At 37.3% G+C, this 19,200-nt stretch overlaps 1 protein-coding gene across 3 annotated transcripts in view; it reads right to left on the minus strand.

Moving 5' to 3' along the window:
• Positions 1–422: 422 nt before the first annotated feature.
• Trl (Trithorax-like) overlaps positions 423–19,200 on the minus strand; it is a 118,299-nt gene continuing 99,521 nt past the window's right edge. For 2 of the 3 annotated variants that reach the window (XM_083126279.1, XM_083126281.1), the window contains exons 5-6: positions 12,081–12,227; positions 423–1,831 (exon numbers count right to left, since the gene is read on the minus strand). In XM_083126279.1, the coding sequence (XP_082982405.1) occupies positions 1,296–1,831; positions 12,081–12,227 (683 nt within the window). In that variant the 3' untranslated portion in view covers positions 423–1,295. The remainder of the gene's footprint in view (positions 1,832–12,080; positions 12,228–19,200) is intronic. The other variant, XM_083126282.1, reaches the window with a different exon arrangement.

Here is a 19,200-nt window from a genome sequence, read left to right on the forward strand (position 1 = left end):
GTTTACGTATTACTGGTGATTTTCTGCAGTCTAATAATGCCACGCTATACACACAATTTAAAACAATAAATTTTTATGCAAAACGTTTAAAAAGGTAAAGTGCTCCCCTGTGCTTAGCACCAGGCCATGAAGGCGTATAGGGGGTATGAGGGTAATGCCCCACACTTTCTTGATCCGGTTGTGAGTGGGACAAATTTTTATGTACAACTCTTATTTATTGATAATTGGGTAAAGAGAGACGCGGTAGTATATAAATACGGAGAAACTAGTACTCACTTTACTTTATCTGGGAAACTGTTTTTTTCTTTTTCGTTCTATTAATTTCAGTGGCCACTGCCAACAGCAAGTTCCAACGAGGATGGTGGCAGTGGCCACTGAAAATTAATAGAACGAAAAAGAAAAAAAAAACAGATTCGCGGATAAAGTAAAGTGAGTACTAGTTTCTCTGTATTTACAACTCTTATGTTATTACGAATTATTGTAAGGAGTTAGAAAGCATATTGCAGCACAAATTACCAGGTGTTCCTGTTCCACACAGAGACAAGACAGAGTTCGAAAACTTGTGAACACAATTTTAGGGAAATGTGGTCTGTTCTTGATAAGAAGTGAAGGGTGAAATGGTGTGTGCTTACTGACAAGAAATTAGATGACGTTGGAGCATGATTGGAACATACTCCTTAAAAATCCCTCCAGTGCTTCGCACAAGAAACAGACATTTCCAATTCATCTGCATGGCAAGCTACTAAGCTTTTAAACTTGAAGCCATACAGTAAAAAAATTGAAAGAAAATATAGGAAAAGGAACTGATGTGTGTTAGTGAAAATTTTCTAAAACTATGCCGTAAATGTGTGTATACAGGACATTTCCAGCACTCTTGAAACAAGGTAAGTGATCATTTTAATTGTAACTTCAATGTAAGTGCACAAAATTATTTCATTACACAGCTAGCAGATCCAGTTACGCAGATGTTGCATCCAGTTTGCCGGCAGATGTGTTGTCGCTGCCTGACATGCTAGCTGCCCTCCACGGCCAAGTCCACCATGAGATTCACTGTACATGAATTTTAAAATGTTTTGCAAAAGAATCAGTGTCAACCCTCTTGAAATATTTAGCCATAAAAATATGACAACTATTAGACAATATCATGTGCCTCTACTATGAACTTGAGTACGTGAACACCACATATTGCCCATCGGTTCACATTCTTCACTAGCACTGTTACAACACATGCTTAGCAGACAAACAATACTGTTGCACAGAACAAACCTCACATTGAATTACAGTACCGTGTACAGTCACAATGCCTCAGTCCGCATGGGTCCATTTGAAGACCTAGGAGTAGTTCTACTTTCGGAATACAACAAACCTCCCCTCATGAGATCAGGATGAGGCCTGATAAAATGATCTGCCGTTGTTTGAGGAATGGGTGGTGGGCCCAACATACAACCCAAGATAGGAGATGGTTCACACACCCCCAGGCCTGCACCAACACCAGGCCCTGACACGGTTGCTGAACCACCAGCTCGTTCTTCATCACCCCTTCCGTCGCGATGGGACGGTGGCAGAGGATGGCAGAGTGGCGTAACCAAAGGAGCAGGAACCATAGTCAGGTTATTAGACTGGGGAAGAGAGTGACTGGATTGAGGGGGTACCGTTGACGTGGAAGGAGATGGCTGGGAGGATCGAGAACGCACACGCACAGAAGTTGCCTTCCCGACACCAAAGTGCAGAAGCTCCAAATGGCGACGAAGATTTCGTGACTGTTTCAATGTGGCATTACATAGTGGACACACAGCTGGTTGGTCGGACACACCTCGAATTTTTGAAGATGCTTCCATGGAAAAACAATTAAAACAAAAATCAATTGAAAATTCATTACAAGCAAAACATACACTATGTATAGAATGCATGTACAGAAACCATAATTTGCATAAACATACTTCAATTTGTTAAACTAACACAAAAATGGTGATTTCATCAAACATAAACGTGGCTAGATCTTAAATTGGATAAGACATATATATTAATTGCTGGTTTTGGCATATACCAAGTCATAAAGTACAAGTCATACATCTTACTTTTGTAAAGTTTAGCTTGATTCAAATCCATGATCAAACAATGCTCAAGTCACAGTCCACTCAAGGTACGATCATTACCTGTCTGGCACTGGATGCTTGGCAGCCTGCCAATTGTTCTAACCACAATGTTTGAAGAGTTTTCCAATGACGGGCTTCACTGTTATAGCTAGAGAAATGAAGGACAAACAACGTCGAATGTCAGGAAAAATTTTGTAAAAGCTAAATTTTAGTCAGTTGTTACAACACTTCTAGTAGTGCAAAATGCCAAAGGTTCACACCCTTCCCTGTAGTGCTCCCCCCCATGCAGATTCTCATTTATTAACCTACTTCCGTAACCAATGGTCGTAGGCAGGTAATGCATTTTTAGTCTTAATCCTCATTAGATGGGCTACAAAAAAGACTTTAATTTTTTGATAATGCCGGTGGTTTTACCGTAACTTAAAAAATAATCTTTAAAATGTAAAATTTTTATAGTACTTCTAAAAGTTTTTGGCTTGTAACTTTTGATCAAAAGAAATAACAAGAAATTGTTTCAAATAAAAGCTGTAGCCTAATTTATAGGCATTAAATTATAAAAAAATTGTAATAGACGAATCTATACATTTCTTTATTGAAGTTAAATAAATAAAGCTACATGTACACAAAAGAACAACAAGAACTGTTGTTAATCCTTAGATGTCCATGCTGTTTTCTGTGTTATTAGCCTCAACATCAAGCATGTTTTCAGCTCAAAATTTTAAATTCTGAATTGCTTGAAGCTAATACATTGAAACTACGAATGTCTCAAAATGGAGGATAATACCAAAAAAGTGTGTCTTTATCACAATCCGTCAGTTAAATCCAGAATCATTGACTTCTTTTTGATAAAACCAAGAGGCTTGGTAGAATTAATAGGTACACCACATATGATATGTTTGGTTGAGTAGCCAATCGCTTTTTTGACGCTGATGATTGCCATCTTGAAAAGAATCCACCATATTGGATATTTCTTTTGATTTGATATACAGGGTCCGGCAATTTATATCTACCACTTTCAAAGGTCAGCATTCCCGACGACCCCACAGTAGCATGCTAGGTAAGAGCACAAGGAATGCTGTTGCAATGGAGCATTGGATCCTGAACACCCTGTTTTTGTGGTACAGGCATATTTTAAAAGTAATCACTGTGTGGTAACTCCGCAGCATAAATTTCAACTTTAGTTTAAAACTGGGAGACATGGAAGAGTACCAGAAGGTGCAGTGGTTGCGTTGTCACCTTGTAATCAAGGGGTCCCAGGTTCAATACCCAGTGGAGACACATAGTAGTTCGGATCCCACTTTGAACTGTAGGTCCAGTCCAGATTAGCCTTTCTGTACATAAAGTGGACTTAAAAGAACAATTCAATTCAACAACACACAAAGCAGAGGTCTGTAGTGTATATATACACAGCAAGACGGAGCAACTGTACCACCCGAGAAATGACGGCAACATTACATGATGCATTCACAGGCAGAATCATCTCACATTTCAAGGATAGAGAGAGGCCTACAAGAACACCTGATTTGACTGAATGCAATTTCTATCTCTGAGGGTATCTCAAAAGCAGAGCATTTCAACATATATCCCTAACTTAGAGACCCTTAGGGAAGGATCCAGCAATCCCGAAATGCTGGTGTCTGTAATAGAGAATTTTGTTCCTCGACTCCGTGAGTGTACAACACCAAATGGTGGCTCTCCCTTAAGAGATTTTTTTAAAAAATAAGACAAAGTGAAGAATGTTGTGTTATTGTGTTACAAATGACATTACCACTATCTTGCTTTACATTAGCTGCATTGTATTAATGTAGGAAATACATTGAAAATTTGTAGATATATATTGCCGGACCCTATATATCAGGAACGGTGGCAATCAACTTTCGTTTTTTTTTTTTTTTCAGAAATGCTCCACATAGTGTAAACTTTCATATATATATATATATATATATATATATATATATATATATATATATATATTTATATATTTATATATATATATAGGATAAAAGGAAGGAGGACCACAAGGGCTAAATAAAAAATGAAAGAGGAAAAAGGAAACACTCACCACATGCAGAAAAACTCTGCCCTCCTACCTCCGGGACGACACCAACCACTTCCTTCAGAAAATCAACACTCACCCACCATTACCTGCTAACACCATCCTTGCTACCATCGATGTTACCTCTCTCTACACCAACATACCTCACTCTCATGGCCTCCGCTCCATAGAATCCTTCCTCAACGACAGACCAAAATCCCACAACCCCAGCACTAATTTCCTGACCTATCTAGCTCACCTTGTCCTCACGTGCAACAACTTCACCTTCGAGGACAAGCACTATCTTCCGATCCGAGGCACAGCCATGGGTACCAGAATGCCAACCTTTTCATGGGCAAACTTGAACAAGAGTTTCTGGAGACCAAATCCCTCAAACCTCTCCTCTGGCTCCGTTTCATCGATGATATCTTCATGCTCTGGACACATGGAGAACCGTCCCTGACCACCTTCCTAGATCAACTAAACCATTTCAGCTCCATCAAGTTCACCTAGACTCACTCCACCAAACAAATCACCTTCCTGTGGATGTGCACATGAAAGAAGGACATTTGGAAACCTCTATCCACATCAAACCCACCAACCATATGCAATACCTACACTTCTCCAGCTCCATCCGTTCCACACCAAGAAAGCCATCCCATTCTCTCTGGCTCTCAGAGGTCAACGCCTCAACACGTCACCCACCTCCCGACAGAACTATAACTTTCGCTTACACCAAGCCTTGACCAACCGTGGATCACCCTTCCACCCTGGTTACTAAACAAATATCCCGAGGTGCTTCCTACACTCCCACCAAGAAATCTGCCCCCAATCCCCCTGCACTTGTCACCCAATATCACCCCCACCTCAACAAAATCACACACACTCTACGTTCCCTCCTTCCCATCTTGCACAGTGATCCTGACACCAGAAACAACTTCCCCGACAAGCCCAGAGTTGTTTTCAAATGCCCTCCCAATCTCCAAAACATCCCGGTCTACCACAATCCGCCTACTCACAATCTACTCACCCCACCCACAAATGCAACTGCCCAAGGTGCAAAACCTACCCCATATTTGTCACTTCCTGCACCCTCCAGATCCACACTGCCACCTCTATCCCAAAGGAACCTGCTACAGCTCTAACCTCATTTATATCGTCACCTGCAATATCTGTGGAAGTTTCTAACTGGGGGAAACATCCACAGCCCTGAACCTCCGCATCAACATTCACTGCTCCTCCACCCAAAACATGGATTTTGCTGTTGCCATTCACACCAATCACCACAATATTCTCTTCAATGCCTGCTTCCAGGTAGCGATCGTCCACTCCTTGCCCCAATCCAACAACACCTCAGTACGCAAAACATGGGAAAGGGCCTATATATCAACCATGAGTGCAACCACACCCCCTGGCCTTCCTCACCTTCAGCAACATCATTCACCTCCTTCTACACCTTTCAGCACTCACAATTTTCGACAGCCTGGCGAGGGAACAATATGATTTTTTCGTGTGTGAAACTGTCTACTTTTTATTTCGGGACCTGGCAACACTGCAGGCCACGCTATCACTCAGTTGATGTCACTCACTTCATGAACCTTTTTTCTACTCCCGATGATGTGACAAATCGTCACGAAAATTTGAAGTTTTTCTGCGTCTGGTGAGTATTTCCTCTCTCCTCTTACTAAAACCCTTTAATCCAGTCTTAACGAAAGGGATGTTATGGATAGCCTATGTAACTGAAGAACCTGAAGAAGGGAACTGTTGTTCTTGAAACATCATTCATTGGAACACCAGATACTCATGAATCGTAAGTACAAAAAGGTTTTGTATTTTAGAATACTTTTTGAACTGAAATCAGTGAGTAATCCGCACAACTAATTACGGATTTTGTATGAGTATCGATATTCAATACATCGATATTTGATATGTTGATACTCGATATCCAATACATCGATATTCAACATATCAATATTGAATATTGATATATCGCCTCGATATTTTTATGATACTGACTATTCGATATTTTAAATATATCAACTCTATATCAATATATCGCACAGCCCTACTTCTGAAATGTTTGTTTCAAGGCACAACTTCATGTTACAATTACTTGAGAACCACTTAGAGTATTACAATGTAACAAATGGCACTTTTAATGAATTTTTGGCTACTTAAAAGTGCACTAAAAATAATATGGGGTTTCCATTTAAAAAAACATAAGTTTGTGATGAAAATTGTACTTCCTACATAGTTGAACATATTGTGTCGACTGATGTAATATCACATGTGATACAGAAAACACACAAACATTAAAAAACACATACTGTGCTTGTAATTTTTTAGAAAAAAAAGGGTAATAGAAATTTTCATAAGCAAACTACAAATATTTATTTAGCACTGAATTTGAATTTTGAATTTGAACGTAAAATTTTTGGTGCATCAGCACTTAGGCTATTTTGCACCCGTCACTTTATATGGGGTCCAGCCCTTACCAGAACTAAAATAACATAATTGCAGTGTTGTAACTAAAATATTAAAATATTCAGACTTCGTTAAAAGCTGAGGCTGTAAAGGGACACTTGGCACACACAAGGACAAAAACAGGGCAACAAACAAAATTATACTGGCCATAGTGCCAGTCGCCAGAGGCTCGTTCGTCTGCAAAATGCAGTCCAGGGTGTACTAGGTGGAAGTGAGGTTGACAATTGGGTGTACTACGTGGAAGGTCACCCCTTACACCCTTTTAGCACTGAATTTGTAAATTCAGGCAGCAGGTAAAAATTTTCAGGTGTCCAGTATTTTTCTACCCCTGTTTATGCATACATACTCTGATTAATATACCATCGAATCCAAGGTTCACCTAAATTTTCAAGATCAAAGACCCGAGAAAAAGGTGTGCCTCGATTTCGAAGAAATGCAGTATTTAAATTTCAAAATATCTTTGCTGAAGGTATTATGCCTGAAGATTTTGTATCTATGCACTTTAAGATGTAAATTTTAAATAACAGATTGGGGCTTTGCATTCTGATCTCACCCAGGCCCACCAATATGTCGCTACAGCAATGGATAACAATGTACAATAATATTCCGCCTAAAAGGGCTAATCCGTAGAGCATAGTTATCTCCTGCTAAAAGAACCATATAGCTATTGTTTACAGAAAACAATAAAACCGTGCAGTTGTAGGTTCGGTGACGTACCAGACTCTGAAATTTGTCCCTCCCAACAGTAATTTCTGGATTCGCCACTGGACTTCATCCTGGATGGGAAATTGCCAAATTACTTTATTAAATATTTTTACAAAACTTTACGCATACAAGAATGTAATTCTTAAGAAAGAAAGTGAACAAATCTTAACCACAATTAGATACAATTTTAGATTTACAAGTATTAAATTTTATCAAATCCCAGTACAGGTACAGATAACAATGTAAATTCACTACACTGTAAAAAATAGCAAAAATGCATGATCAGAAACATATTTTCTTCACTTTTTCTTGACTTTATTGACCTACTAGTTGATTTCTTTACTTAATCTTGACTTTCTTGACATTCTTGACTGGTAGAAACCCAGACAAGAAGATAAAGATCTGACAAGTGAACTAAATTACTTTTCATTTTACACTGAAAATGTATCAGGGTTCTCACTCACCTTTGCTCATTTTTGGTAAAACAAATTCCCTCACTTTTCCAGATTTTCCTGCAATTTTAAAATAAATTTCCCACCATTTGCGGTGCTTTAACATGCTAATAATTGTGTTTTTAAGTGCATTTGCTATTAAAAAAAATAAACGTTTATTTGACATTGTTCAAAATAAATTAACAAAAACTGTAAGAACATTTTTAGATGGAATATATTGAATTGAATTGAATTGAATTGAAAAGTCTTTCCATTTACTACAGAGCGAGATTCAGGCCTGGGCTGTTCATATCTTATCAAGAAGCACGTTCAAGAAAGAAATGGATTTTATTCTCAGATCCTATCACGTACAAGAGCCAGTTGGTTTCTCTGAACTTCATCGTGCATTGGTTGATTTCCCTGCCTTTACCAGGTTAATGGGAACCATGTTAATTCTCCAGTATTTGAAAGAAACATTTGAAGATGTCTAGGGTACTTAAAAGTTCTCCCAAGGTAGAGTCTATGTGGTAGTAGTTGGTGAATAGGTTTTTGCCTCTTAGAAGCTTGTCATTCGTCCAACACCTCAGATCAACATCCATTGCAAATAGATTAATAGCAAGATTCCAACATCAATTAATCACTGAGCTTATACGAGGGACTTTCATAAAATAATAATTTTTGTTTTTTATTTGCATGCTTGTTTCAAGAATTTATACTGTGGGGAAGCCTTTGGTCCTTAAGCTATTGAATTGGTACATATTCTGCCAGTAGTAGTTCTGCGGAACACCACTAGAAGACCAGAAAACCCAGATGGCGAGCCCTTGGAGCCAGCTGAAGTTCAAGGTGTGACTAGCTTTTTGTTTTTGAAAGGAAAAATTGCAAAAGATATACACGATGAACTTGTGGCAGTGTATGGAAGTAATGAATGCTCCATCATATGACACAGTGGTAAGGTGGTTGAGGAAGGTTTCAGTGTGGTGCAATAAGTTCCTCCCGGTGGAACCCGGGCAGGCTGTCATATTAGCATTGCAGCCATTGTAAGGGAAGTAAAAATTAGTTAGGGGTGAGTATTTAACATAATACATGACGAAAGGATTGCAGCTTCTCCACGACAATGGCCCCCGCCCATTCTGCTCAGGAGATGGTGATTCATGCAGCCACCTAGGGTTTCGAAATTCTCCCTCACCCTCGTATTTCCCGGACCTCGCACCCAGCAACTTCTTACTCTTTCTAGAAATAAAAAAGCCCCTGCGTGGGATGCATTTTGCTGATGACTGCAGTGAATGACTTCCTGGAGAGCCAGATGTAAGAGTTCTACAACAATGGCACATCGATGGAAGAAGTGTGTCAGTCTGGGTGGAGTTTATGTGGAGAAAGACTGATATATTCACAAAAACAATTGGGCATTACTGTATTCTTTCTTGGCAATAATTATACTTTATGAACATCCCTCGTAGTTACCATTTTTGCAAATTTCATGTATTTTATAATAAAAAGATTTTAATACAAACCCATTGGCATTCCATTATGAAATTTCACACAGAAATAGTCAATTAGTGCCTTTAAACCATATATTTTTTCTAAAAAATTAAAAACGGGTGTTTTTGAGATTTAGATTTCTTTTATTATTATTATTACTAGGAATGTGCCGAAGCCGATTATAGATGTATTAAATTGGCAGAAATTGATACATCAGCACCGGTATCGGCATCAGCAAATATCCAAAATTAAAACCGGTACACGTAATACTAGAGTTTTACCTTTCTAATAAGTTTTATATTTTAGTTTTGTAAGATTTATTGAAAATTAGGTTATGATTCTTCATCATTGTAGAGTTTTTGTAATAAAATTATTGCAAACTCTCATTCAGAGGATCAACCTACCTCAAAATCAGAAATGAAACAGTACATTGCTGAACCAACTAGTCCACGTTACCAGGATCCGCTGTTGTATTGAAAATTTAAAAGTGAGTATCCAAACCTGAAGCAAGTGGTGAGAAAATACTTGCTGCATCAGTATTCAGTGAACGACCGTTCAGTGTTGCTGGACAGACTTGCAGTAAGAGAAGAAGTAGGTTACTTCCAGAAGGGCTTCAAAAAACCATGTTTCTGAATTTGAATCTGCCAGCATTAAATTTACAACATTAAGAACAGGGATTCATTTCGCATTTCAAACAACTGCTTGTGTACTAATGTTAAATCTCTTAAGCATCTCTTAATCTTAAAGCTTCACATAACCACTTTTTGTAAATGAAAATGTACATTCACATCTCTTGAGAATATATATGTAAATACATATGATATGCAATAGAAATGTACACAGCAAATTTAATTTTGTCATGCTGAAAGTAACATCCCATTTCTGTTGAATAATCTTATGTATTGGAATCGGTTAATTCTGTATCGATTCCAAAAAATATCGGCATTGGCAAATTTTCAGCTTTGTCACATCCCTAATTATTACTATTACAAAATTCAAATACTACAGTCATGTTGCATTTCAAATTAAGGCATATCATAAACAGACGACATAATTTTAAGCCAAAACCATATAGTTTTGGATCTACAGTTGTTTAGAGATTTCATAAAAGTTGTAAACTTTTTATGACTTTTCCTTTTTGGAAAGCCAATAGCTCACAAGAGAGTCCCCAAAATCTGAAATGTCATATTTTTGACCCTCTTGATAGGTACAATAAATAAACAGAAAAGCTTAGAAATCTAGAGGTTCAAAACTATTTTTTTTATTGGTTGACTAGACATGGAATGACCCATCTGTGTTTTCAGGTTTACTTTTCAAAATTCCAAATTTTAAATGCCTACACAATTCCAAACTTCATATTTTGGGAAATGAGAGATGTGGTAGTAAATAATTACAGAGAAACTTAGTACTCACAGTTTCAACGAAGCCGTTTTTAGTTTGTTCTATTAATATCAGTGGCCACCAAAATTAATAGACCAAATCAAAACAGATTCTCAGCTACCATGAGTACTAAGTTTCTCTGTAACTATTCCATACTTCACATTCATCTTTCTCAACACTTATGAACACAACCAGTTACTAAAGGAAATTGAAATAAGATTTTGAACATAATAAGTTTGGCTACTGCATGCAAATCCAGTTTTTCCTGAATATCAGACGTCTTAGTTCATTTCAAGGGGATTCTTACACCCCTTATTTTAACATTTTCAGGGGAGGAGGTACAGTTACGCACCAATTGTGTATTTATTTCAATATCACCCAAATGGGCACTGCTACTAAAAAAAACCTGGGTGTATCAAGAGCATGAATTTCTCTCCATATTGCAAGTGGAAACATTCTTTTATGTTGATTATTAAAGTGGACACGATGTTTAAAAAATATGATGAATAAGATTTTTTTGAATCCCATGTATTCCTTATGGGGAATCAACTTCAACATCAAGTTCCGGCTAATCAAATGGAAGTTTCAACTTTTCCGCTTGGAAATCACTTCTTCAAACTGCCCTCTTCCCGTTGATATATTTTCCTATTCCATCAGAAGTTTGATATTCCCAAGAGAAGAAATCAAATAATACTCCCATAAGCACAATGCATTTCTTCTTGCCTCCTTCAGCCATCCTGGCAGAGTTGCCAAACCTGATGTGCATAAAAGAGCTAAATTTCACCTTAAATGGAGTTAAAATTGACTTTCAAGGAGCTAGATTTATGAAGTGCTTCTTAGAGTAATATTAGTTGTCAAAGGGGAAGGGCGCTGCTATTACTGTTAACTCTAAATTGATGACAATTTATTCTTAGTTTTCACCATCTAGATTCCGCGGCATCACCCATCTCATGGTCGTATGAAATCAAAAATAAAGGATTTCCTGATAACAATATCATGCCAATTTCACATCAACACAGCACTATAAAAAAAAAAAGTAGCTGGAGATATAAGCGGGGGTGGGGCGATGCAGCCAATGTAACAATATCTCGTCACATGCAAAATGTATAATCATGGGAAAAGTTGGTCTATGTGGGCTGGAGCCAGTGATGGCATCATAGTGGGGCACGGGAACAGGTGCCCCAATGTGCCCCGGTTCACAGCCAAACAAGGGCGCGAAAGAGCCAGATGTGGCTCCAAGAGAGCTAAGTTGGCAACACTGCCATTGGGGGAAGGGCCCCATGGAGACTGTTCCGTATGCCCTTAAGTAAGAATTTTAGATAAGGGGGATATTTACCCATATACAATGAAGGGTGCAAAACGGTGATATGTGCCGACACACCCAACAATTTTGATTCATTCATTTCAAGAATATATTTGAAATGAACATACCTCTGTTACTACACTTGAAACTATTCATGTTATACTTACAGCCATCCTCTGCACTTTGACTAGCACCTTCGTTATCAGATCTTCTTGTACCATCAGTGTTATTCCCATCTTGATCAGATCCAATTGTGCCATCAGCTCTATTTTCATTCATTTGTCGCTGCCATTTCCCACCAGCACCACTTCCTGCTAAACAAAGACAATGTAAAACAATAAAATATTTAATTGCATCCTCTGATTTTATCATGCACAATTTTTCTATCCGGTATACAAAATCTGTTAAATATTGAAAAATTACTATGAGTTTAATCTATAGTTTTTCTTGTATGTACGCATTGCTTGCATGATAGAATTATTTTCCTGTAGTTTACGGTTATTACAAGCATAAGAAAACAGTTTTTTCTTTGTGACGTTTCAGGAGAACACACGCTCCTTTCATCAGACATTTATTTTCATTTTGACTAAAGATACAGTTATAACAATGGTTAGTAATTTTTAAACAAAAAGAATCTGTTATATAATGGATGTTGTTAATGTTACATTGTTGTAATATAGCAACTTAACTGTGAAAAAAGCAGTCTATTTTTTTTTTTTTTTTTAAATTATGAATCCCAAATATCATCAGGTAATTCAAATTCATCATTGTTTTCACAAAGTCTCTTGATGTTTTCTGTTACATTAAATTTTAAAGATGGTGGCTTACTCCATTTGTGAAAAAGAAAACTCCACACTGGATCTATGTTACCATTTTCATTATTTAATTTATTCCAGTGTTCTTCTGCAATGAACGAGGCTTCCCAGACATTCAACTCTGTGTTTCTCGTTAATCTTTTTAAAACCCTTCTCTTTTTAATCAAATGCTTCTCTTCGATGATATGAGTTGACAAACCTGTTCTTGGGTTTAGATTTATAATGTCCAAATCATGTTCGTGCCATCTTATTGCCATTTTCCTTGCTGTTTGTCCCACATAATCTTTTGAACATGAACAACTTATATTATATATTCCTGTGGTTTCCACATCTGGTAGCGAGTTTCTCATTTTGAATTCATTAAATGTACATTCCAAACTTCTTGGTGATTTAAAAACAATTTTGAAATTAAAACTTCTAAAAATTTTTGCAATTTTATGTGAGAATCCCTTGTGGAATGGAATGCACACAAATTTCTTTTTCAACAGATTTTTCATCTTTGTCTGTATTTCGGTATTATTCATCTATTACGGGGAGAGAGGTACGTACATTCCAGAAATATCAAATCAAGATTCAAACGACACTTCAGAGAATCAGATTTTTGAGAAGATGCAAGTTAAACAATATAGTGCCAAATTTTTTGAAGTGGAAAGTTCGAACTCGTAATACCTACACCAGTGATTTTAAAGGAAAGCTACAAATGTTAATGATAGGACGCCTAATCAGGGACTCGTACTCAGAATTGGACAGCCTTTCTCGAAAGACATATGATCTCCACATAACATTGTCAAATTCTTTGCACCCACTCATATGGGATAAAGTAAACAGAGCTACAGAACAAGTTGTAGAACACTACAGCAAGCTTTCAGAAAGGAGACTTGATAGGAAATTCTACCAGCTAATTCAAGAAGAACAAGTTATATACAACAACAATGAAAGAAGGGAAGCAGTTAATGTCACTGGTAAAATAGAAACTAAGAACATTGACAACAGATTATTTATAAATCTTACGGATATTGAGGTACCTGATGAGTATATAGAAATTTTTCAATTCGGAATGAAATTTTCAGTTGGTAGTGCTTATATACACAAGGAAGATTTCGTGATTTCAATAGAGAAAGCACTGAATTTCTTAGATGATGAGGAGGAAAAAAGAAAATTACGAAGTCTCACACATGATGCTCTTGATGAACGTTTAAGTTTTGAATACAACAGAAGAACTATCAGAGGTCCAAAATACACAGAACGGGAGAAAGAGCATATAAGGTTGGGAAAAAAAGTTCATGGTTTCAAGATCTGGTTGAAAGAAAACGACATTTTCTTAATAAAATCGGACAAGGAAAATAAACCTGTCCTTATCCGAATTAAGGACTATAAAGAAAAAATGGAAGAATGTTTCAAATTAAACAATTTCACAGAAACCTCTCGAAACCCTATAACTAAAATAATAAATGAGGTAAAGAAAGTAATTGAAAGCAGTATCACGATACCAAGAGAAATGAAGAAAAAACTCATTGTCAAAAATTCAACCCTGCCGATTGCCTTTGGACTACCAAAAACTCACAAACCGGGAACTCCAATACGACCCATCATTGCAACTTTCACACATCTTGCATACAAACTATCCAAATATTTAGTTGAAAGACTTGCTATAATTAAACAACAAACACCATTCAGTGTTAAAAATGCATATGAAGTGAAACAGAAACTAAAAAATATTGTTTGGAATAGTGAGTATCGTATTGCAAGTTTTGATGTAGAAAATTTATATCCTAGTGTCCCAATAGAAGGTGCCACAGATGCATTACACAGATGGCTTATTGAGATGAAGGTTAACCCAGTAGAATCATGGGAAATGGTTCGATGGTTTACTGTATGTGCAAATTACAATTACTTTATATTTGATGGCAAAATCTATCAGCAAAATAATGGTCTATCAATGGGAAACCCAATATCCGGAATCATCTACAGCATTTTCCTTCATTACATAGAATCTCCAATTGTTAATGCGATAGGTGCGGATATCAAACTCTACATCAGATATGTAGATGATGTGCTAATTATTGCTAAAAATGAGAACACCATCATGGACGTATTTAAATCGTTAAATGAATCACATCGTCGCATAAAATTCACTTGCGAACCCATGAATAACAATGTAATTTCTTTCCTTGATCTGCAAATTAAGACAACTGACTCAACAATTCAAACATCAGTCCATAGAAAAAAATTAGCGGGGGAAAAATACATCCATGCCAAATCAGAACATTCGCGTATAACAATGGATAACATATTTTTAAATTTTTTCCTGAGAGCACAAAGACTATGTTCTAATAATGAGGATATCAAAAATGAAGAAGAAAGGCTCTTTAATATAGCAAAAGAAAATGGCTTTCACACTAACAGAATAAACCAAATCAAAAAACAAGTTGCAAGAAAACTAAAGGAAAAGAGAAATACAGACAAAGATGAAAAATCTGTTGAAAAGAAATTTGTGTGCATTCCATTCCACAAGGGATTCTCACATAAAATTGCAAAAATTTTTAGAAGTTTTAATTTCAAAATTGTTTTTAAATCACCAAGAAGTTTGGAATGTACATTTAATGAATTCAAAATGAGAAACTCGCTACCAGATGTGGAAACCACAGGAATATATAATATAAGTTGTTCATGTTCAAAAGATTATGTGGGACAAACAGCAAGGAAAATGGCAATAAGATGGCACGAACATGATTTGGACATTATAAATCTAAACCCAAGAACAGGTTTGTCAACTCATATCATCGAAGAGAAGCATTTGATTAAAAAGAGAAGGGTTTTAAAAAGATTAACGGGAAACACAGAGTTGAATGTCTGGGAAGCCTCGTTCATTGCAGAAGAACACTGGAATAAATTAAATAATGAAAATGGTAACATAGATCCAGTGTGGAGTTTTCTTTTTCACAAATGGAGTAAGCCACCATCTTTAAAATTTAATGTAACAGAAAACATCAAGAGACTTTGTGAAAACAATGATGAATTTGAATTACCTGATGATATTTGGGATTCATAATTTAAAAAAAAAAAAAAAAAAGACTGCTTTTTTCACAGTTAAGTTGCTATATTACAACAATGTAACATTGACAACATCCATTATATAACAGATTCTTTTTGTTTAAAAATTACTAACCATTGTTATAACTGTATCTTTAGTCAAAATGAAAATAAATGTCTGATGAAAGGAGCGTGTGTTCTCCTGAAACGTCACAAAGAAAAAACTGTTTTCTTATGCTTGTAATAACCGTAAACTACAGGAAAATAAGAGTTTAATCTAGCATTGCCAATTAAGTCTCCCACTGATTTTTTCTGCAACAAATTCTCATGACTTTTCCGTGATTTTCAAATAGTTTTCAAGTCATTATTTTATATTTTTAACTTACTTTAACTTTCATTTAAGGAATATTTTTAGTGCAAAAATGAAGATAATGGATCCAGATGTAAGAAACACCATATTTTTAAGTATTTCTTTTTCACTTATCAACAACAAGGTTTGCGAATGTGCGAAAAGAATTCCATATTCACTACAAGTACACCACATATATTAAGTAATCTAACTGTTTTCTGTTTTCAGCTTTCTGAATATTTTTATTAAATTCCTCGACTTTTTTGCAGCCACAGTTCAATTTTCTGGGCTTTCCAGAATTTACAGGTCAGTGGGAACCGCCAATAAATATTATGAATTATTATATTTCATTTTCAAAGATTGCCCACATGAGGCCTCAATGATATGTTCAATTGCTAGTAGACACTACAGATCATTGTAGTCCCACTTCAGGCCAATGAAAAAAGGTGACCATATCTTTTGTGCATTTCTTTTCTTCTTTAACCTAGGAATCTTTATGTTATTGGCAAGTTTTCAATTCTCCAAATGAAGCAATCATAAGAATGTTTGGGAACCATATAAAACCAATGAAGTAAACAATTCCCTGGCTTGACATCAGGATGGAGGGGGGTGGGGAAACTTGTTCCTGTTTGACACAAATTGACTGTAATTCTTGAACTGTAGAAATCAGTTCCAGAGGCCAGCGTAGTCTGCCTTTTACCTACCCACTGCCCGCTTGCACGCGAGGACAGGTATACCTGCTCGCCTGCCCACGGCAACGAGTCGACTTGCATCTTTACCCGGGTTCTTGCTCTTCAAGGCGCTCTGCGCTTACAAGGTACCTGGGCATTCAACAAGACCCGGGTGCCTGCAAAACCTGCTGGAAGGAAACAGCCCTCCGGCAGCATGTCGCTCCAGGTGTTTCATCACCACGTGGACAGCTTCAGCCAGTGTTGCCTACTTACGTAGCTCGTAAATCCTACGAAGTCCTAGGAGGAGCTCTCTCCTCCAAGGAGAATTTATATACTTAGCGATTTCAGTTCAGCGTAAGCAGTTTTTATATTATTGCTAGGAAATGCACGCAATATTACAGCTTCATTTATCTAAATGAATGATCGAGCAAACAAAAATCTCCTCACTGAAAACTAATTGTTTTTCATTGCATGGTGCCTTAACCAGGCACACAGTGGCGCAACCAGAGGGGGGCAGGGGGCATTGCTCACAACCTTAGACGGAAATTTAGTCTAGCCGAGGGGTCAAGGTGTGGGTCAAACATTAAAGTACAAGAAGAAACAGGCTAGCAGAATTTAAGAATAGCAGGGCTAAAGGGTACTCAAGATGGAATTAATTTTCATATTTTTTTGCATTTTCCTTCCAGACGGCCAAGCGCACCTGCAGAGGGGGAATGGAGGGGTAATTGCAACCCCTTGATTTCAAATTTTATGAAAGTAGAAATATATTATAAAATATTATACAGTCTCGTCAAGTTCAATGCCGTAGCAAGGGGGTAGCGGGAATCGGCCCTGGGCGCCGAACGATCTAAGTGAGAAAAGTTTTAAAACAGAGAATGCCATGGCGGCCCTTGATATTATTTGCTATTAATGTTGGTTTGTTACGAGTTGGATGAATTGATTATGTAATGTATTTATATAATATATATGCTTTAATGAAATTTTGAATATGTACACAATTTAGTGTTAGCATATGTATTTCTTATTTTACGTCGCTCCATGTGAAAAGAAAATATTGTAGATGGAAATTTTACATGCTATATGTATGTACATTTGGAATGCATTTATCATGCACTTTCTTTCTTTCAAAAACAGTTTGTGTGCTTGTTTTCCATTATTAGCTAATGTGAAATTGACGTGCTGAAAAAAATATTTCAAATCCTCTGTCTCAACACAAATGCGTGAGAACCGACTTCCACCCCCTTTTTGCATGATTTATGAGGATAATAATGCCTTTCATGCTACTTTATTACTATTATTGTGATTGTTGTTGTTGGCACGTTTATCCAAGTACTTGCCCCCCCCCCCCCCCCCCCCCCCGTCAAACGAGGGTAACGGCAATGCCCCTGGCCCCTGGCTGGCTACGGCCCTGGTGTTCGCAGTAGAACAGTGTGTTGTTCGACTCGCGACCTCAGCGTCGAACGTGACATGTTTCAGTCCTGCCCTATATCACTATATATCTATACGTATACTGGTTGTTTACGACATGTACTTATGGATCCTGTGCCACGGAAAACCTACTTCAATCTGTGTGTGTAAGGGGGGGGGGAGTAGCAACATTCGTAAATCTCATTTCATTGGCGATGTGGCTTACGAAGCTTTGAGTTCCCTTTTCTAAGTAGTGAAAATATATTGCAGTTGGCAACACTGCAGACAGGTGTGCGCCCGGTGCAGTTTCTAGTCGAAGCAACTACGTCATGCAGAAGCAGGGGCGTGCAGTTGATTGAATGAACGCACTGAGACCTACTAGGTATCTTACGACTGCGGGTACCCGGCGGGTTTTCGATACCTGCCAAGAACGATCTGGGCAGATGGTCAGTCAAGGTGCTCAAGCGAGGGTGTTGCGCAGGTTGCATGGCATTTCAGGAGCGATGTCTCGCGAACGGGTCTGCTCCAGGTCTTGTGCAGGCCTCTAATCAGTTCCGACAGGAGAGTCAGATTTTGAAATTCACATCTTTCTTTGTATTTTTCACTATAAATATAGAGGATTTTATTTCCAGAATGTGGGTGAAAAGGCATCAGATAGTGGTCTTTCATGGTGATTACCTGCAAATTTGTACCTATCTGCACCCACAGGGTTCATCTTACAACAGAATTTTCAGAATAGTTGATCATCAGTAGGGGTATTCCAGCGCTACATGTGCAGCATTTCACACACAAAATGTAAGATTCTAGACATGAGATTGAATTAAAATATTGATAATGAACTGATTTCGTAAAATTATGAACTATTTTCTGCTGCTGCTTACAAATGATTTAGTGTGATAACACTGATAGCCTGAATGCATGAAATGCATGAAAATGTGTTACGTTTTAAGAATGTAGCAAAATTTGACTCCATTTCTCTGTGAGGCATACAGGTTACAGATACTAAGAATTT

Source organism: Lepisma saccharinum, chromosome 8 (assembly GCF_977018435.1).
Source record: "Lepisma saccharinum chromosome 8, izLepSacc3.1, whole genome shotgun sequence".
In the NCBI taxonomy this organism is placed as follows: Eukaryota; Metazoa; Arthropoda; class Insecta; order Zygentoma; family Lepismatidae; genus Lepisma; species Lepisma saccharinum.